Genomic DNA, 21,561 nt, shown 5'->3' with positions numbered 1-21,561 from the left:
TTTTTTAATTTCTGTGGTTTTTGTGCAAAAGCCCCATTGGTCTATGTAGGGATCAAAGCTCTGCAGTATTGAGCACAGGATGAAAAGTGTCAACATTTCAAAATCCATTCCACTTTCTTTTGTTGTATCTTGTGTAAATTTTTACCTACAGCTCCCTCCCTCCCACTATCAGACCTGTTCCATACATTCTTTGTTTTTTTTCATTGATGATTTTCATTTTCCTGAAATACTAATATTGTTTCCTGTGAAATGACAGTTGCTCATGTTTGTATCACATTTCTTCCAGTATGTTTTGAACCTGGTGGTCAACAGCAATTAAAGTTCATAGATGTGTCAAAGATCTCTCAAAAGTTCATGAAAATAGGTAGTTAGCAATGAAGGCATGGACTTAGTACAGGAGAAGTTGGAATGTAACTTTTTTTAGATTCAAGAAAACTTTCTGGGAATTCTCTCCTATTAAATTCCAGAGACTCAATTCACTGATTGCCCGTGAACCATAGAAAGTGAGCTTTTGTTGCTGACAACTGTTTGTATTTTTTGGAGGATATTTGAATGTCTGTAGATTATAATATATTTGTTTTAAAGGACAACTTGTTTATAGACAAAATGTATTTTATTAAAAAGCTTGAATACCTTGCAGACCTAAGCTGTTAGGTCTGACGTTGTTTTCTGTGTCTTCAACGAGCCAGTGGTAGTTGAATAAAGGACAATGAAATGTATCCTGGTAAAATACTTGCTGGATGCTCCCCCAAATTGAAACAGTTACTGACACACTTTCTTTTTTTTTTTTTTTTCTTTTTCCCACACTTCAGCTCGGCAAATATGTTAAAAATAGATTGGTTTTGAAATACGCTATTTGCAAGAAAAAATACCCACTGCCTATACTGTTACATTGTAGTAGCTCTGAGTAGAATCTGATAATTCAGGCTTAAATTTGAAATGCTGGTAATTTCTGACCTTCTGGGTAAAGTTCAAAGCAAGAAAGACACGATTTTTCTCCGGCTGTTTTAGAGTGACACCTTGTGGAGTGTAAATGTCTGCACTTTATTTTCAAACTGATAAAGCAGCCAAAGGATGTTCCAAAATAGGGAATTTCTTGTATCCTATGGGGGAGATTTGGGGGCTGGGGTGTTCTGTGGCTGTTGAGGACAGAAACTCATTTTTTCTTGCTGTTCCTTTGTTAATATGTATTTAGAAATAAGTGATTTTGAATTTGATAGCCTTTCAAAAAGGAAAAAAATTATATTTACAGTTTTTCAATTTATAGTCTTTCTGACCAATAGTCCCATTTAATGAAAGACAAAATGGGAATTATTTCATTTTGATTTATAATAATAATAGGATTTATCTAAATGCTATTACAAATACTGCTATTGAAGCACAGTAATTATTAGTTCTAGATCACAGAAATGAAATACAATAAAAAACTTAAGTATCGTTTGAGATGTGAAGGGAAAATTAAATAATGTGGTTTTAATCCTGGCATGTGGAAATATCATTCTGGAAATGGAAGAGGGAAGTAAAAAAGGGGAGTGTAGAACACAGGAAAAGGTGAAGACAAAGTCATGAAGAAAATAATTCTTCAGGATAGATTCTACTTTTCTAATAAATTGTTCTCTATAACAGCCATGTTCTCTATAACAGTTCTCTATAACAGCCATGACTATACAGCGTTCTGTCCCCCAGAGATGTGTCTGCAAGTGACCATGTGGATAGCTCATATATGAGTTTTTCCACAGCACCTGTGAAGTGGGTGAACTGAGCACCTAAACAGAATTTTTTTTGACTCTTTCAAGAGAATTAGCTAAATGCATGAGATGTGATGTCAAGATCTAGAGCAACAAATGGATTTGCATATGGTAAGTTTATAGGCCTGTTCTATGAAAAATGAAAATATATGTGGTTTGGGAACTGTTGTTATTAAGAGATTAAATTTAAATATTTACATATTTATAAATATTTATACAATTATTAGTTACTAATACCATGCAATTTTTTTTTTCCCAGTCCAAAATGTTGACTTGGTAACAGTTAAATTTTTGCAGAGACAGTCTGAAGAGGGTCAGTGGCCACTTTCACTGTAGTATATGACTGCAAAGCTTATAAAACTGATTGCGGTCCCAGCTATTTTCAGTGTAGTTGTTTTGGCTAGTGTTAGATGTGGTTGTGTGTGTCTTCCCCAGACCAGAGCATTCCTGAGGTGACAAACATTATGCTCAAACAACATCTAATATTAGCTCATGCTATTTGAGTGGATCAGTTGGTTTCAAAAAGTCCTTCTGTTTCCAGTTTCCACCCTCACACCACCCCACTTTTAAGAATTAAATAAATAAATGTTGCATTTCTTTAGCAAGTATTTTAGCCCTGGAAATCCTTAGGGTCTCTGTTTGGTCTCCCACCTTGCCATTAGCTCCCTAAGGATCAGAAATGGATTTGCTCTCATAACCCAGCTGCACACTTGTATGAACAGCAGAGGTCTCATTGTGCAGCTTGGAAGGTATGAGTGGAGAACCGAAACAACTCATGCAAGTATGCTCAGCAGCAAATATGCACTCGTGCAAATATGCATACCTGCAGGCCTCAGGTCAAGAGGCATCTCTAGAGATGCATTTCTACCAGATCTCCTTTGTAAATGACAACAGAACCTCTGCTTTCTACTGCTCATTTGCCCAAAACATGTGACAGAACTTGCTCAAGTTATTAGTATTTCTGGAAGTATCACTTTTTATTGGCTCCTTTTAGTTTGTTTGTCTAAGTTGTTTTTTTTTTTTCTCAGAGTGATGACTCTTCTAGCAGAGCCTAGGTGCCTCTAGGTAACAAACTTCAAATTTTCTCTAGCAAGATGGTCAGCTTCCACTTGTAGCAAGGGAACTTGTTATTCTTTTTAATGCACACTTAACACTAAGGGAACAGCTATAGAAATGTCCAAGAGCTTTTTCAAGTGTACCAAGGAAAAATAAAGGCATATGCTAAAACTTGAAGGAAGGAAATGCTTCCTTCAAGCAAGAAGAGGGCGCTCCCATAATAAAATTATCAAAGCTCTACTCTGAAGTTTCATAACAAACTTTATATCTGGCCAAAGCATTTCCTCACATGCTCCTCTGTCCCCTGTAAAGGTTTTGAAAATACAAAATATAGCTGTCCAGCCAGTCTAAAGAATGTGAAAGAGTCAGTTTACAGCAGATTATGTAACAAATCTGATTCTGATGCCTGCCTCTGCTGAAATTGTAAGTAAATAAACCTAATGCATTCATGGCTTCATTATGCACTGCAGAAAGACTATATTTAGGACAAAGGAAAGCATGATTAACAATGTCCACATAAACTTAAATTTTGGTTAGGATATGGGATAGTCTTGTCTGTCTGAATTACTCTTGGAACATCTTCATAAATTAAAAAAAAATTACTAAAGTACAGGGATTTATGCAATTGCATGAGAGAAGTGGTGTATAGATCAAACAGAAAATATGAGTCAATTAGTGTCACTTATGAACGGGACAATGGTTAAGTATGTAGGTCACTTTTTAGAGATTAGTTATCTGGGATCTTGGACAGATGCCCAGCAAAATGAAACACACTAAATGGAATTCCTGATATAAAATAATCCTATTAAAATACAACATTAACTTTGCAATAATGTAGAGAAGTGGTGTCAGGACAGCAGCTTTGTTTTTAAATACATACTTGATAAGGAAATAAGCTTGTCAAATGAATAGAATCATAAGGACAGTGGCTAAATAATAAATTTAAATGTGGTTAAAGATTTTATTCCTAATGAATTCATCTGCTTTGATTCTTTAGCAACATAAATTAGGATGAAAGATATTAAAAAATACAGGGAGTGTAGCTGATACGCCATCGGGTATGAACTTAAGGCCAGATCAGCAGGTTTTGTTTGCTCAAGTCAGTCAATAATTGTAGCAGAAAACATAGCTAGATCTTGTAGCATATAAGCTACAAAAAAAAACCCACCAAAAAACCCCCCCAAAACCAAAAACAAACAAACAACAGCAACAAAAAAACCAAACTAAACCAACAACAACAAAAAAAACCTAATCCAGCAGAAAACAGGCAAAATTAAGGAATATACTGCAACAAGGGGGCTGGAAAAAATAGTTGTGCCTACTGTCTTAGCTCAGTATTCAGTAGCAGTGGTACAAAATTAGTCTGGAGTGCTAGAGCTGGTTCTCTTTCAATGTTTGTGAAGCTGAGTATATGCAGGGATGAGAGGAGCAGACCTGCCTGAAGAGCAGAGTTGGTGCACAGCCAGAACTTGGCCTGCAGATTTACTTGTGCCTCATCACTGCAGAAGTGCTAGAGGGTGAAAACCTTGAAGAGCATCCCACACTGATGGTGCCCAGGAAAACTGCAATGGCATTTGTGAACCTGCTATGGGAAACAGCCCTACGTTAAGGACCTGATACTGAATGGTCCAGTAAATTGTTGCATGTCTAAACTTTAGATATCTGGTCCCAAATCTGGTAGTTGGATCTCTCAGTGTGTACAAGTTCTCTACACAATACATGACTGCTTACGTTAAAGGGAGAAGTTCATAGAAGTAGGTATAGAAAGTCCATCTCTGTTCTCCTGATTCCTGGATAAGTTAACTCTTAATTGCTTGAAGTGATACTTATCTTACCTAACAGTGGTAATCTAAACTCTAGGTACTTTTCTGTGGACTAGTTCTGTATTTCAGTGGGATGGCAGGCAGCATTTCCGTAGTGCAGTCTATAACTCTGAGGGTGGAGTTATTTGCTCTTGCTGAATTCCCTTTCCTTCCACTAAACTAACAAACAGTTCAGAAGGGAGCTAGGAACAGAGGGCTGTTTTTTTTGATTGCAGTTAAGCAAGATATACCCAGGCCCAATGTTACAAATTCGTGATCCTTCCCAAGACAGATTAACTTTTATCTTGAAGAAAAAGTCCTCAGAGAAGCAACTGTGGTAAGGAAGGAGAGATGGTATTATCAGAATAATGGTGTACAGACAGCAAACCCTGACCAGCATGGTAGCTGAAGACTTCCCAGGACAGGTGAGATTGAAAGTTCTTTTGCAGAGAAGGAATTGGATGCATCCTACACATCTGGGACAGTGATCCTCATTCTGTGCCATAGAAGATGTGCCATGAATCCATGCCACATCCCAGGCATGGATTATGTAATTTTAAAGGGTAGTAATAGTTTTTTTGGCTTCATATGCCAAGCTTGATCTGAAAGTATGAAGTAGGTTTTGCAGCTTTGAAGCTAACTGAAAACCCTGATGGTATCCGTTTGTGTTAGGCATTCAGGTTAGGTTAAGTGTAAGCAGCAGCTCTGTGAGCACTGAAAAAATTGTTAACAGGAGCAAAACTGTAGCCATATCAGGAGCTCTTAAGACTGAGATATCCAAGTTCATTCACATCCCATTTTAAACAGCAAAACCTTGACTTTGGCAAAATCTGGCCTTGTTGCAGTATGCTTAGTCAAATATCATGTTCTCCTTAATATATCTATTTTGGTGAATTTGGATATAATTAAGTTGAAGTACAGAGATATCCATGGCCATTAAATACTAGATAAGGATTATTTTGTTTCTCTTTACTCTTCCTTATCAGGTAGTATATTTTAACTTATTTAGCATTAAGTAAAAAGTTATTTCTGAGTAGTTCCTAACCTTTTGAATGTATTGTAGAAATATTTTATGGATATTTACAGAGCTGAACAATTTCATAAGACTACAAGAAAGGCTTAAGCTAATGTGTGCCTCTGCAACTCTTGGTAATGAGTCAGCTATTCATTTGGAACTGAAATACACAATCCCAGGAGGATATTATAAAGTGTTGTGGAGCTATTTTGTTAAAATTTGTTGGATTTTTGTCAATAGTTAATTTTCAGCATTGTTATGTAAATGAGAATTCATTGTTACCTGTGAATCAGTCTCAGATTCAAAATTCTTCACAAGATTTGTTTTTTTTTCTTTGTTAGGGAGGTTTAAATTTGAATACTGTACAAATTGTGTATTGCAATAAAGTTCCCTGACCCAAATTTCTAGTCTAACCTAGATAGTTATTTAGTTTATGTGGGTTCCCGATGTCAACTTCAAAAGTTATGTTATTCAGGTGAACAACATAAATTAATTATCAGTGCATATCTGAAAATGTTTGAAGATATTTTTGTCTTCATTTGCAGTACCATGTGCCACTGATGCTGACAGCTTTTAGGACATGTGTGATTAGTTCTCTGTGCTGACAGAAACCTATTTTTTGTCCTGTATTTAGCCTTTCAGTCTTACTAGTACCTCACCAAAAAATCCTGATTTACAGAGCTGTTATGGATTTTGCTTCTCCAGTTCTCTATACCTGACCCATTCCATCCCATCTGGAAACCAGTGGTTGCCTTAAGCTCTTGCAGTTTCTGTGCACCTCACCATTCTCTTTATGTAAATTGATTTGCATTAGGAGGTAGGATAGCAAAGGCTTTTAACTTTAATTCAACAGACCAGCTTGTTGAAATAGGACTGTTAAAATAGTTATCCCTAAAAATGTGTGGGTTTTTTGGTCCATTTAGTTAAATTGCATATGTAATAGGGTTCCAACACATATGTGCACTAACTATAGACTTCAGGATATTCAGATCAATGGTGAAAATAACAGTGCCATAAAGAGTTGCAAAACTGAGATCCTTATTTGCCAAAAAAGAGATGGAGATGTATATTCCTTTCTCAGAAAATCCCACAGATACTGAGTTAGTCTCTTCTGGCAACCCATCAGTACCTCAATACTTTCTTTAGCAGTGTTTTCCCCTTTATTATATAAAGGAAATTGATTAGTGATGAAGACACTTGCCTCCTGCTATGGCTGGCTAAAAATACTTGGTTTGCACTGGAGTAATGTCTCGTCTCTTTTCTTATAGTAAAAAAAAAACCCCTAAACTCAAATCAAACATAAAACATCAGTGAAGGCTTCTTTCTTGACAGCCCAGGAGTGTGAAACCCCAGAAGGATTAGAACAACATTAAAGATCCCTTAGATATGTTCTACTGGTCTCTTCTGATCTGAAAAGACCAGTGGGTGTGATGAAAATACCATCTGTTTATGGCTTTTCATAAAATGGATTCTGGAAAGTTTGAAGTGAGGTGAGCAGGGTACCCTTTTGTTGGAAGCTGTTCTGATACCACAAATGCCATTTAACTTTTATCCATGATGCCTGTAACACAAGAAGAGAAGGTGGTTAGAGTGCCTGCTCCTATATGGTAATTCCTTTACTCCCCGTGGATATGTGATGAAGGAACAGGACTAAGAAATTAAAATGCATTTCAAAATAAGAGAATGAGCAGAACAGAATATCTCACATGCAATTCCCTGTGCAACATACATTAAATGCTTGGAGCCTGGAGTAAATGTGTGTTTGGTAATGCTTAGTTAATGGCATAATGCATCTCTCATTGTGATGTTTACTTCCGTGACTTCAGAATCTCAAATCTTTGAACCTGTAACCTAATTCCTATTTCTACTATAGCCAACAAGGAATAAGGATAAGTAAGAAGGTCTAACTACTACAACAGTAGTAAAATCTTGATACTTCAGTCTGTTGCCTAAGCTTCCTGTCCAGTGCTTGGGGATGATAGTCTTGCAAAGGAAATTGTGTAAATCACATTGGAGCTCTGCTGAGTTGGGTGGTTAGTGAAGATAGCACAGCTTTATTGTGCAGACGCTTGAGCTGAGAACAGCATTAGTTCAGCTCTTGTGTAGCGATACAATCTGAAAAAATGGAATCCCAGTTGTGCAACATTTCTGTTTCAAGCCTCATTAGAGAAGTGGGTTTTGTGTTTATTCAGGCTTAGTGTTTTAATCCACTTGTTCTACAGTCAGATAATGTCTTGTACCACTGGGGTCTGAGGGTTTGCATTCTATTTGTTATTTGTAAAAAATGCATTTTTACTTTGTAGGAGTGACTTAATCTTGCTTTCTTTGACTTTGTGGTGGTTTTGGCTGGGGTAGAGTTAATTTTCTTCACAGTAACTGGTACGTGGCTGTGCCTCAGACTTGTGCTGAGAGCAGTGCTGATAACACAGAGATGTTTCAGCTATTGCTGAGCAGTGCTGATACAGCATTGAGGCCTTTTCTGCTTCTTGTGAGGAGGCTGGGGTGGCACAAGAAGCTGACCCCAGCTGACTGAAGGCGTTTCCACATGCTGATACCATGACTCCACAGGGTGCCATTCTCTACATACAAAGCTGGGGGAAGAAGGAAGAGGTGGATGTTCGGAGCAATGATGTTTGTTTTTCCAAGTCACCATCGCGTGTGATGGAGCCCTGCTGTCCTGGGCATGGCTGAAAAGCTGCCTCCCCATGGGAAGTGATGAATTAATTCCTTGTCTGCTTTGCTTGCATGCACAGCTTTGGCTTTACCTGTTAAACTGTATTTACCTCAACCCATGAGTTTTTTTCTCTTTTTTTACTCTTACTCTTACAATTTGTCCTGTATCCCAACATGAGGAGAGTGAGGTTGCGTGGAGCTGAGCTGCTGGTTGGGCTGAAACCATGACAGACTTGTTAGCTAAGTACAGAAATGAGGCAAATTCACTTCAACTGTGTATTCCCCAGAGATCTGCCCTAAAAACAAGATGAAGACTGGAGATGGTGGACTCCCATGCATTCGGGAAAGGATTGGGATATGCCTGAGTTGGGATTTATGTCCCAGGGCTGTTGGTAAACCTATGCCTTACGCAGATTCCAAGTTCTGCAGCAAAAGCTTGACAGTGGAGGTAGGAATTGTTTCTCTATTAAGTTACATTTATAGACATTCCAAAATTACACTTGCAAATGGATAATTTTTTTCTTGAGTATACAGGGTACAATAATCATGACAGCACTACTCATCACTGTATGTATTGCAGGTGAGAGAAGCTTCAAAGATATAAATGATGCTCAAATGCATAAATAGAGGTACTAAAAAGGGCCTGTGTCCCTCCTTTGAAAATAGAGTCCCTGGAATGCCTCGACAGAGAAAAGAAAGTAGGAATTCCCAGATTTCAGGGGCAAGAAAGAGCAAGAATACTTGATATAGACAGCTGTGAATATACAATGCTGTAAACTTTTCAGGAAATGTGAAAAATCAATGTACATAGAGATGACAGCCAAATGACATGGGCAAGGCGTAAGTCCAATAGGATCATATCTGGGTCTAGAAATTGTGGACACAATCTGAAAAACTTTGGCCTCTGCCTATAAAAATATTTCTAGCTGAAGTCCCACATGTGTACAGTAAAAGATAAAAGAACTATTTCTGTAAATAAAAGTATTAATGAGCTATGTGGAACAATACACAAGTACCTTTATCTCAAAAATGCTCAGAACTAAAACTATCCATTCTTAACCTAGACTTCAAGAAATGAAGGAATAATTTTTCTCTTATTTCGGGTAAAATTCAGTAAACTTTGAGACAGTTGCAAGGAAGCTAAGATTTAATTCTTCCAGGCCATGACTGTTCTCCAAATGTGTGAAAATTAATTTTCTAGGACTCCCATGCCAGTGCTTCACATACAAATAATACTCTGTAATCACCAAGGAAGTTAGGAAGAACTGAGAGAGCCTTGCATTTGTACACCCCTCCTCAAAGGGTAAATCACCTCAAATTTATTATAATTTGTTATATCCTGATGTAACATACTTTTGTTGGTTTTGTGAAGGTAACAGCCAGATAAAATCCTTCTAAACCTTCTGTATTAGCTCCTCTTACGTTCAAGTAGATTCCTAGAAGTTAAGATTAGCATGACGTTACAACTTTGGAAGTAGAATAAGGTAGCTTGCAGTTTTCACATATTGTCTAACTAATAGTATGTTGGAGTGGGTGAATGATTGTGCAGTAGCTGTTAATATTTTCTTTTTGAGAAGCAGCATGAAAAGAGATTAAGTTTCACTTGGCTATATAACTGCTCATTTCCATGAACATTGTTATTTTGTCAAAAAATATATAACTCCTCCTTTGTTCTTTGTAATTAGAACATTACAATTCTAATTTTCCTTTGGCACAGCAGAAAACTTTGCATCTCTTTCTCAAAAATATATTTCAAGTATTGCACCAGCAGAGATCCAGCAACTGTGCTTGTGAAATCAGGTAATTTGAAATTATTATTTCCAACATGATAGGTAAATGTAACAGATTAATAAAAAGCCAGTGCTGGTTTCAGCATCTGTATTATATATTTCTGATTCTTGGTCTGTGCTCAGCAATGCTGTCTGATGTTCTAGGTTCTTGAAGTGGAAGCAAATGATATAACCAAAACAAAGAGAACAGCACAGTGGAAGATTTCAGATAAACTGCTGAAGCTACAGTTGTCTGGCACTAATCAAATTCACATGATTAAAAATCCTCTCCTGTTTTTATTTCAGCATCTTAGAAAAAACATTGAAATGTCCTGCAAAAGCAACTGGCAATATAGGAGTAGTGATAGGGAGGATTCATGAGATACATTTGCTCTTGGAGATGATTCCCAAATTTAGGCTGCTGTCTCAGTCACTTAAGCCCCTTGAGTGAGACTGTGACCCAGAAAAACAGTCCTGTCTTTCCCCAGTCACATATTTCCACTGCTTCTCCTGAGCCAGTAATAATGTTAGCACAATTACATGGTAAGCTGGGTTAGACACTAGCTGAAAACTTTGCCTGATTTAGCTTCAAGCAGAACAGGCTGATTGAGCTTCCTGTATGGCCATACAAATAACAATGTGGGCAGAGGGGAACAGACATGATCCTGCATGTGAGAGATCAGGACAGCTGGTTTTATAACAGAGAACACACGATTCAGAGTGAGTGTCGGTATATCTTGTGTTTTTGAGGAGATGAATATAAAAATTGAGAAACTATCATCGGGGCAGCAAAAGTTCCCAACTCGTGTGCATAGAGAAGGAATTGCAGACAAGGATCTTCCTTCCTCTGGTTATGTGCTGGTCCCATGGAAAGGAAAGGGGGGCAGTTTTGAAAGTGTTGGCCATTTTGAAGGACTGTGTGCCCTTAGTAGGATCTGGAAGATGTTCTGCATATTGGATGCATCTGTAGTAAACTGAGATTTTCAGTGATGTAAGTGAAACTTAGGCTGTTGGATCTTGTTTACTTTCACTGGAAAGGAGGCCTTTACCTCCAAAGCTCAGAGTGGCAAGAATCCCTTCTGAAATGATCCCCGTACATTTGTTCAAGTGTTGCAGCCACTGGGCCAGAGTGATTTAACTCTCCTTGGGACAGACTCTACTATGCAGTTTCTAGTGATGCACTGTTCTACACGGGCCCCTGACACATTTACTGCTTTGATGGCACCTGCAAAATTGTACATTAAGTTTAAGCACATCTAAAAGCAGGATATCTTGAAGAGTGAGCACTTGCAGTGAGGCAGTTTACTCAGTGGTTGTATTTCTACTTCTCCCAGTCGATGTTCTGGGAAGTTTAGCTCTGCAAAGCTGGTTTAGGTTTTTTGTTTTGTTTTTGGCACTTTTTAAAACTCTTATCAATGGGATTATGCATGATTAAGGGTATAGATCTAACTCAAAGAGTCTTGGAGCCCTAATGCTCTAGATGAATTATAGAAAATTTATTTTGCATGACATCATGTATAATTTTTTCTCCTTTTGTTTGCTACACTGTGGGCAGCAGCATGATTTATCCTGAACCTAAATACTTTACCAAGACATATTTGATTAGAAATATTAGCCATTACCAAGACACATATTTTAGCTATGTAGGCAATCCCATACCAGCTGTGAAATCTTAAAATAACTCTGTCTGAACAACTGGGGAAATTATGAAACCAATTAACAGACTCAGACAAAATACTGTATTCTGCTTATGGATAATCCAACCATATTAAAAACAGTGAGATGTATCTTTGGCAACTTTATTTTGGACAAAGACAATTAAGGTTGAGGTTAGAGACTTTGTAAGCTTGAATACATAATTAGAGTCCAAAGATTGCATTTCACTGGTCTTCAGACTTTAAGGGGCAGCTGCAAATATCTGACCTGAGTTGCCTAAGCACTCCAAAGAAGAAAGTTTGCTTTGCAATCTTGTACCAAATTTTATAATTCATGTAACTCACCCAGTATTAGAAATTATTTTAACTGAGAGATTACAGAAACAAACAAGTATTTTTTGATGTGTTTTTGACATTTATTGGAAAGGTAATTCTGCAATTTTAGGAGTTTTACTACAAAATTTTAAGAAAATGGGCATATGCTTATAGACAGATATTCTGTCCTGCGTTACACAAGATATTTTCTGGTTTTCAAAATGAATTTGAGGAGACCTTTCTTTTCTGTTTGGAGCTAAGCTTATCTAGAGGGCTAAAATTTATAGTCATATCTTGTTATATGTTTTTATGTACTCTTTAGACCTTAATTGTCAAATTATGTGACAGTTCAAAGTTCCTGGAATGCAAAAATCTGGTGTCTCCAAATAATTTCCAGTTAAGTAGCTTTAAAGTAAAGAGACACTCATCCCTGAATTAATTGGTGTTACAGAAGTGTCACATGCATGAGCACGACAGAAGTATGCTGCAATAAACCTGGTGATGCAATGAGCTGGGCCTAAGAAAATACCTGTTTCAATGCACTGATTTTATTTCCTGAAGCACTCCCTAAGGGGCATTTTTTGAGTGACAGCAGAGGACACTTGGGTGAAGTGTTAGCTGAAGAGTTCCAGCAGTGAAGGGTAGCATTAACTTTGAATGAAAAACAGCAAGCTAGTTCCTTACTTGAGATAAAAATGTCTTCATTAATTATATTCTCTTTAATTTGAAGTATAATTCAAATTGACTAGATTCTTCCCAATGTTAGTCAGCAGTTTCCTACAGAAATGGCTGTACTGAGTTCCCTGTTTTAACCACACATTGCCAGATGCAACTGCAGGTCATGGGGCCTGCTGGCTGGTCAGCTGCTGAAATTCCAGAGCTGCCACAAGGACTGCAGGACACTGAAAACATATAATAATTACTTCCTCATTAAGAGTTTCAAAAGTATGTCTCTTTTTGCCTTTTGATTGTTTAGAATACTTGCACAATAGTATAATTGTATTTTTATTGGCTGCACTTGGTGTTATTTTCATGATTGCTAGGACACTTTATTTTTTATTTCACCACAAAATCCTGCTTCTTTAGCTGCTTTAATTCTTGCCACTTTTAACTGTGTGAAATGGATTCCCAGACAGCCAACAGGATGTGTTTTTAGGTCAGCAGCTAATTTTCCCAGGCCCATTTTGCAGACTCTTGTGATTTATACCAACTCTATTTATAGAGGAAAGACTTTTTTAACCTATGAACTTGCTATCCTCACGTTGGCATTTTTTTTCTATCAGCTGATGTATCTGCTTCTTGAGTGATGGTGACAGCAAAGTTAATAAGCTACACAAGTGGAAAAATGTATTACAACAGACAAGAATTTAATAATTTAATGATGGTTTAGGCACTGCCTGCATCCTGCAGTGTTGGTGGTCATGTCAGGAGCATCATGGGAGGACAGCACATCTGTGATTACTGAGTAATCTCTCCATTTTATTTACTTGCCTCCCTTCCTGTAACACATGAACAACTTGCTGTTTTGAAGATTTTAGTCTTAAAAAAAACCCTTTCATATAGTGAGGTTCTATGATGCCCATTCACTGAAAGGGATATGAGATATAGGGGTTAAATGGTTTTCAAAAGCCTTGCACAGTCTGCAATGGAGCAGAAAAATGAATTTGGGTTCCTTAACTGTGGGCAAATCTCTGGGTGGTTATTCTCAAAAATAAAACAGTCATTAGTCCTGTCTCTGTGGTTTTGTAGTTTAAATGTGATAACAAAAACCCATGAGTTTCATCTGATTGAAGGAGAAAACTTTCTTCTTCCCCCCCTTTCCCCAACAGAAACTTAATCTAAGGATTGTGCCAGGTTTTGCTGTATTTGAGGGGAAATTTTTAAATGTTGACATGGAAGCCTCTATTTTATTTCTGTAGGCTTGTTTATGTCCTGGATACTTTTTCATTGAGAGGGAAAGAACTCCGGAATACAAAGAGAAAATGTTTTAATTACTTTTATTGATTTTGAAGCCTTTCTACTCAAAGAACATTGGTATCAATGACCACTGATGGTGGACAGAATTCACAATAAAATCTTTTGGCCTTTTTTTCATGTATAGTTTTCAATCTTGCATTGTTTTTCAAAGGCAAATGTCCTGCCTAATTCCACATAGGACCTGAGGAAGTAGAACAAAATCTGTAAGAAGTACACACTCAAAATTACATATCTGTTGATCATTTGTTAAGTACATTAATTAATTTTAGTTCTTTACCTTGAAGATCCATATTTCCATTTTCTGTACTTTCTAGACATATACATGGGACTTTTTTGCCTCTCTGCAGTCCCAATTGAGTTCCTACAGGTATTCACAATTGTAGTACCCTGCTAAAAATCAAAAAGGCTCATGCCTGGACACTTTTCAATAGAAAACTTGGGTGCTTCAATTTAATTTTCATACTGAGAATTTTCTCACTTTTTAATTTCACCTCTTGATTTGAAAATTAACTGATGAAAGTCTATTTTCACTCAAGACAGATGTTAATACTTAGGGGAACTTAGCTTGAGAATGTGTTTCACAGGAATAATTCTTGAGATTCATCTGTACAGCTCACCATATTTAGCTTGATTCTCTGTCTCTGAAACCTATAACTTCAGATCTATCCTTCAAACAAAACGCTTTTTTTAATTCTGCTTTAAAAGGATGGTCTTCTGGGGAGCTGTAAGATAAAGCCATAAACTTCCCTCATATTCTTCTTCATACAGAGAGCTCAGCCTGACACATGATAAACACATGATCTTCTGGTGAGCCATGTTTCAAAAGACTTCAATCACTTGCATATTACCCTTTATCAGCTCATATTACAGGACTTGTAAGCTCATACTACACAAAAATATTTTTAACTGTGAGCGGCCACAACTGATACTCAAAATTACGAGGTATTGACAGTTGATAAAAGTAGGGGATGTTATTTTTTCAAGATGAATCTGGGAGAAGATGGCTTTGTATGAACATGCTGTCCTGAATTGCTGGGCCTGGTTCAGTTCTCATTCTTGGTGGAGAATTAGGCACAGCTTCATTGAAACTAAAGAAGTTGTATTTGCCTAGACTTGTATGAAATGAGAAGAGAGTAACACGTACCCCTTTATAGAATGGGATCTTTCACAGGCAGGACAGACTAAAACACAGTAGGCTCTTATTCATACTCCATATAGACTCTCTAGCTTGCAAAGTGCTTTGTGGCAGCACTGCCTGGTTTTACACATTTTGTTTTGTTTAGTTAGGCTTTTCTCTACAAGGGGTTTTATTGTTCAAGAGGGGGCACTCCCACCCTTGCTCATAGTCAAGTCATGGAGTAATTACTGCTCTTTACATGCCAAGATCTCAGACCAAGAAAAGGCAGCCAATCCTGATACAGGAAGACACACACTGGCACAAAAAAACGAACTAGGGAGACAATGAAGAGAGGAAAACACAGAGGGAGCCTGTATGGGATTGTGCTCTATCTGCCTGTGACAGTAGCATCAGGGGCAATGTTGTTTTTCCCCAGCAGCTTTCCAATATAGTTACTCCATTCACTGATGAATTGAGAGTATGTGAAACTGTGCCAAAGCTAATCAAATCAAATTCCACCCAGCTGGTTAAATCCAATTGCCTGTGCCTTCCTCCACAATGCAAGGGCATCCATGGTACACTCTGCTGAACTGCCTCCTCCCTCCCAAAGCTCACTGCACGTCTGTGCAGTGTGGGTGATCTTCCCCCATAAGCGTAATGCGTGGGTCTCTGGCTGCTTCTGAGTGCAGATCTTATCTTGTTCAATCCCTGGAGAAACAATAAAACCAAAAAGAACAGTTACATATATATATATATGTGTGTGTGTGTGTGTGTGTGTGTATATCTAAAATATTCTAGCACAGTTGTTCTTCAAGTGTTTCCCCTAAAACCATGAACAATCTTCTCCTACTTGTGGGGAAACTGCCTCTTTCTGCAGTGATTTCAAGCTGGTGAGAAACATGGCACTAATAAAAAAGATTGTAATATAAGATTATATGCACTTATTTGGGCTTTTATGTTTTGGGCAGTACTCCAACACTTGCTCTCTGGTGTATCCCCTTCCTTCTTGAAGCAGTTGTTTCCTCCTGTATAGTAAGTAGCAATAGGCAGAGTCCTCTGGTTGCCACACACTTCAGAGTAGGAGTGTGACTTAGGGCTTTGCATTCTTGCCTAGAACAGTATCCCTTCATGGGCTAGCATGAGACTAATATCCCAATTTATGCACTGAAGTTGAATACATTAATCAAATAGCCCCATTTTCTGCCTCGATCTTCAAAAGAAATCTTTATTTACTCTTTCCCCATTTCTCACTGGTTCCAGTAGGGCACTTGATTCCTGAGAAACAAGTGTGCCATTCACCAGAGGAGTAACTCCACTGATACCATTTGTGTGTTTTTAAACCAGGTCCCATCTCTTACACACTCCTTGTTAGGTCTGGGTGTCTTTCCTGTGAACAGTAGCTGCAGCTATCTGCCATGTACAGAACCTTCCACCTCTCTCTGGTGATGGCTCAGGGTTGGGGCTGGCAGGTAACTTGTGTCAGGGCTGAAAGGATGTCTTCTGGCAGGCACTGGATTTCTGCCTCAAAGAAAGAGAATACTGTCTTAGTCCTGGAAGAATCAACACCTTCAGCAAAGGGGAAATCTGCCATAGGAGTAGTTTATGCAAATACTTGTGGGAGGGAATCTAAGACGTAATCCATTAATGCATTCCCTTGAGCAGCAGCACAGTAAAAGCTTTGCCAGACAGCCTGGTTCAGAATCAAGTGTCATGCATTCTGAACTTGCCTTCAGGAAGGAAGTCTGCTCATACTACTGAATTCAGGCTTGGTACAATAAATGCAAATAGTAACAATAAGAATTGTCAGAGGGATAATAACATTCCTCAGGTGTGTTCATGACTGGTTTTAACCGATTTGGAATTTACTGCTATCATCAAAAAAAATTTAGCTATTACAATCAACAAAGTCTAGGGTATGATTCAGTTGACCAGGCTGAACACTTTGTACATGGGAATGTTAATTTTAAGCTTTTGCTTAAACTCCAGACAATGACTAGCTCTGTGAGAAAACTGACACAATGGCATTTTAGAGTGGCTGTACATCCAAATTGCGAGTACAACTCCAACTAAACATCAGATGGCGGTGTGGGGAAGGCATTGTGTGACACGAATTTCTCAGGCTGTATTTGAAAGATGAACAGAACCAAAAGATCTGGTTATCACCACTCATCTATGTTAAGGTTTTGCATTTGTTTTTTTTTTTATTTTTTTTTTTTTAACTGTGCTTCACAAATAATTTGGTTTGTGAGCAGGAAATACTTTTTGATTAAATAATACTTTTAATTTTTATCTGCTCAAAATAGATAGAAAGCTTATATAAGCAAAACACTGACCTATATCTGCTGGTTTGAAACACATTTTTTGACAACGTTCCAGGAAGATTTCAAGCACAAAATTTAATGGGTCACATAATTAATTTTAGCCTATTAAAATCCACTGTCTTTTCTATAGTGGAGTGTCTTCTGTGCAGTGGAGATGCTACAGATTTAAAATATTGTTGTGCAGGAATAGGCACTTTTTAAACAGATATGCCAGCACTGACCAATCGTGAAAGCCTCGGCCTTAGTTTAGGGAGCTTTGTGGTGCTCCTCAGCTGATGCAGTTGCTCCAGAGGACAAACTCATTAAAATACATAAATTGTAAATCTCAGGAACAGAATAATCTCTAATCAGAGAAGGACATGTATTGATTTCTAAACATGTCAGTAAGGTACAGTGAGCTGTTCCTGCTTTACTGTATGAATATTTATCAAATAATGCAGTTACATTTGCATCATGCACTTCAGATAGCTGAAATAATCATAATCAAACCCCAAATATGTTTTCATGGTATATATTTCACCTCTTCTCAGCTCTTACATACCAGCAGGAGACCATTACCCTAGAGCAGCATCCCTTTTCTTTGATTTGAAATATATATTGTAGCACCTTTGTCATTATAATGTACTTCAGCAAGCTCCTAGAGTGAAAAGAGGAGGAATAAAGGTAAAAATTTAGAATGAAAGACTGCGAGTAAGAAAAAAGGTAGCCATACAGAATAATAGAATTATGGATAGAATATAGAATGGTTTGGGTTGGAAGAAACCTTAAAGGACATCCATCTAGTGATCACATAGTCACATCTAGTGATTAAATCTAGGGATTACATAGTCACAGCCAATAATCACAAATTTTAAATACATTAAGGCAATTACAATGTTTAGTTTTATAATATTAGTTCTAAATAAAACACAAAGTTTAAATCAATCCTTTCCAATAAAGAAAACGTCTTTTTAAGCTCTACTTACACATTAAGAGAAGCAAGCTTCGTAATTAACCCATCTCCATCATTATATGGCCTGTTTTGTTTCAGAGCTTGTGAAAATTGCAGAATAAGTATAAATTGCATTTACAATTTACTGCATTTACAATTGTTACAAGTTTCTAAATAATAAGGGGTTATGAAATGTTTATGAAAAAATGTAGTGGGCTTGATACTGCAAGACAACAGTTGCCCAGTTAGCATTACCCAAAAAGTACTTAAAAGACAATGGCACTGGTGCCCTAGGAGTCGTGACACAGGTTGAAATGAGCACATGTCCCTGATTCTTACAGGAAGGTGGAATTTAACAGGGCAGGTCAGACAAGTCTTCCACGGAGATCTCACCGGCTTCAGGTCCTCTTGCAAGATGTGGTAAGGCAGGTGTTTCGGTAATATCGTACTGTTCTGTTCTATATATACTGAGATTACTTGATTCTTTAAAAATTGTGTTGAGATTTTCTGAGTGTTGCTTATGCCAGTTTCAGATTTAACCTACCTTGCTGCCAGGTTAAGGTCAGGCCTGGTCTAAGCAGGCTCAGGCTCAGCTGGAGAGCAGGTGAGCTTCAGTGGAGGGCAAGCGATGGCATGGTGGTGGAAGGCACTAGTTAGCATGACATCCTCCCAGAGAACATTTCTAAACCAGAGCTCAGCAAAGACTTTCCTTTTGTCTGGATGCAAACTACTGAATACACTAACACAAAAAAAGATGCTAAACCTATCCTTAATTTATCTTGAGTTACTCAAACACATAGGGATGATGTAACTCCAAATCTACTGATATAACTCCAAATCTACTGCCCATCCATGCTTGGGGAAGGGAGTGTCACAAAACTAGTTACAGAAAACATTCCCAAAACAGTGTGATTTTGAAAAAAACCTCACATTCTTTTTCCTTCTTCTTGATTCTTTGTATCCCACTAGAGTACATTTGCATCAATAAACATTCAAAAGGCAGTTGAAAATTAAAAATTTGATTTTCTTTGCAATGTGTGATCTGAAAAAAAAGTAGGATAAAAACTTAAGTCTTTCATGTAATCATCTGACTTGAGCAGATCTTGTGAAAACATCAGATATCATGAGATGCCTGATAGATTAAGTAATGGCTCCCTGGATGCAGGGCTGTAAGTCAAAGCATCTTTTATAAACACAGAAAAGTGCTTTTCTGTTGTCAAATTATCAGTGTAGCCATTCAACTACCATGACTCAGACCTCCAGCAGTCAAGAGATTTGCTTAGATTACAAAGGCCATTCAACTACCATGACTCAGACCTCCAGCAGTCAAGAGATTTGCTTAATTACAAAGATTTAAAAAAAACAAAAACAAAACAAACAAAAAAACAAACCACCAACCCACCAAAAAACAAAAACAAAACAAAACAAAACAAAAAAAAAAATACCAACCCACCAACAACGACTAATGAAGCCATGCACCATCCCCATCTTTAACATTACTTTGAATAGGGCAAAAGTGGATTTTGACTGGGAAAGCCCTAAGCACAGGGAAGGTGGTACAAGGGGGCACTCAACACCCTCTCATTGCTCTGTGGCCTGTTATCTTTGGAACGGTCAGTCCACAGGAGAGTTTAACAAGTTCTCAAGAATTCTTGCAGTCCCCACAAGTCTCTGGGACACCGGTGACTCTCTCCGTCTGGATGCGGGTCCCCACGGCGGGGGCAGGCGCGGGGCCAGCCAGGCTCGGGCTCCGGCCTAGATCCGGGCGGCCCGCGGGGTCCCCGCCGCGGGCAGGAGCACAGGGGGTCCCGAAGAGCCCCCGGGCCTGCCGGGCCCGCTCCCTCCGGCACCAGCGTGCTGAGCTCCCGGCGGTGGGAGAGCGTCCGTGTCCGTGTGCGAGACGCTCGAGTGAGGAGGGCCGGGGAGCCAGGGGCCGGCGCGCCGGGAGCTGCGCGGCCGCGGCTCAGGGGGGCTCCGTCGTGAGGCAGCCGGGGCGGCCCCTCGGCCGAGCCGGGCTCCGCCGCCGCTCCCGCAGCCCGCCCGGCGGGAGGCGTCACCGCCCGCTTGAACCGGAACCGGTTCGCGGGGGCCGCCCGGGGCGGCTGCTGCTGCCGCCGCCGCTGCTGCTGCGGTGTCGCTGCCGCGGAGGCTGCGACGCTGCCGCGTGGGTGCGTGCGCGGAGCGGGCCCGGCGGCTGCGCGGGGGCGGGGGAGGATGGGGCTGTGCCCCGGCGGGCCCCGCGCTGCCCGCCCGCGGAGGAGCCGCCGGGGGGAACCGCCGGCGAGTGCAGCCGCAGGGCGCCGCAGCCGCCGCCTCCTCCCCCGCCGCCGCTCCCTCTTGTCGCCGCTGCCGCCCATGGCTTCCCGCCACCCCCGCTGACCGGCCGCCCCTCGCCTCCTCCCGAGCCGGGCCGGGCCGGGGCCGGGCAGAGAAGATGGGGAACACCACGTCCTGCTGCGTCTCCTCCAGCCCCAAGCTGCGCCGGAATGCCCACTCTCGGCTGGAGTCCTACCGCCCCGAGGCCGAGCTGAGCCGGGAGGACACGGGCTGCAACCTGCAGCACATCAGCGACCGGGAGAACATCGACGGTGAGCGCGGGCGGGCACCCCAGGGAGCCCCCGCAGCCCTTCCCTTCCCCTCCCCTCCGCTCCCTGCGGCGGGCACGGCTCTGCCCCGGCGGCTTCCCCGCGGGCGGGGCCGGTCCCGCTGCCCCGGCACCGTGTCCCTCCGGTCCGCCGCGGTTTGTGCTGGTCCCTGCGGCCGCGGGGCTCACGGGGATGCCGCGGTACATTCCGCCTCCAGAGCTGCTGCTGTCCCCGGGGAGAGCTGTGCGGGACCCTTCCAGCGGGGGCTGGGAGCATCCTCGCACCGCGCCGCATCCTCTGGCAGGGTGCAGTTGTGCAGCCCCGGTCTGCGCTGCCGAGACCCTTCGCCCTTCAGAGTATCGTGAGGTGACATTACGGGCAGTCCCGGCGGGCTCGGACACCCGGGGCTCGGCTGTGCCCCAGGGGAGCGTCCCTCGCCCTTGGCAGGGCTGGCTGTGCCGAGCTCACGTCACCTGCCGGGATGTCACCTGCCAGGCCTCTGCAGGGGTGAGCGTTTAAAGGACAAACCCTGCCCGCGATAAAAGTGGGAGAAATGTTTCCCATGACAACCTTCTCTTCCAGTGACTTTTTCTTCCG

At 40.3% G+C, this 21,561-nt stretch overlaps 1 protein-coding gene and 1 long non-coding RNA gene across 3 annotated transcripts in view; one reads left to right on the top strand and one right to left on the bottom strand.

Annotated features, from left to right (window-relative positions):
- Positions 1–1,452: 1,452 nt before the first annotated feature.
- On the bottom strand, positions 1,453–19,665 carry LOC121364218. The gene is made up of 4 exons (XR_005956822.1): positions 18,924–19,665; positions 17,990–18,085; positions 16,490–16,645; positions 1,453–15,835 (listed from the first exon to the last, which is right to left on the bottom strand). It is a non-coding gene; the product is annotated as an uncharacterized LOC121364218 (long non-coding RNA).
- Positions 19,666–20,613: 948 nt separating this feature from the next.
- Positions 20,614–21,561, top strand: part of CCNY (cyclin Y) — a 119,057-nt gene continuing 118,109 nt past the window's right edge. Inside the window, exon 1 of one of the 2 annotated variants that reach the window (XM_041488976.1) lies at positions 20,614–20,967. In XM_041488976.1, the coding sequence (XP_041344910.1) occupies positions 20,814–20,967 (154 nt within the window). In that variant the 5' untranslated portion in view covers positions 20,614–20,813. The remainder of the gene's footprint in view (positions 20,968–21,561) is intronic. The other variant, XM_041488986.1, reaches the window with a different exon arrangement.

This window comes from Pyrgilauda ruficollis, unplaced genomic scaffold, assembly GCF_017590135.1.
Source record: "Pyrgilauda ruficollis isolate IOZ18807 unplaced genomic scaffold, ASM1759013v1 scaffold12, whole genome shotgun sequence".
NCBI classification, from domain to species: domain Eukaryota; kingdom Metazoa; phylum Chordata; class Aves; order Passeriformes; family Passeridae; genus Pyrgilauda; species Pyrgilauda ruficollis.
Note: the sequence above shows the minus strand (reverse complement) of the source record. Positions and strands in the feature narration are given on the sequence as shown.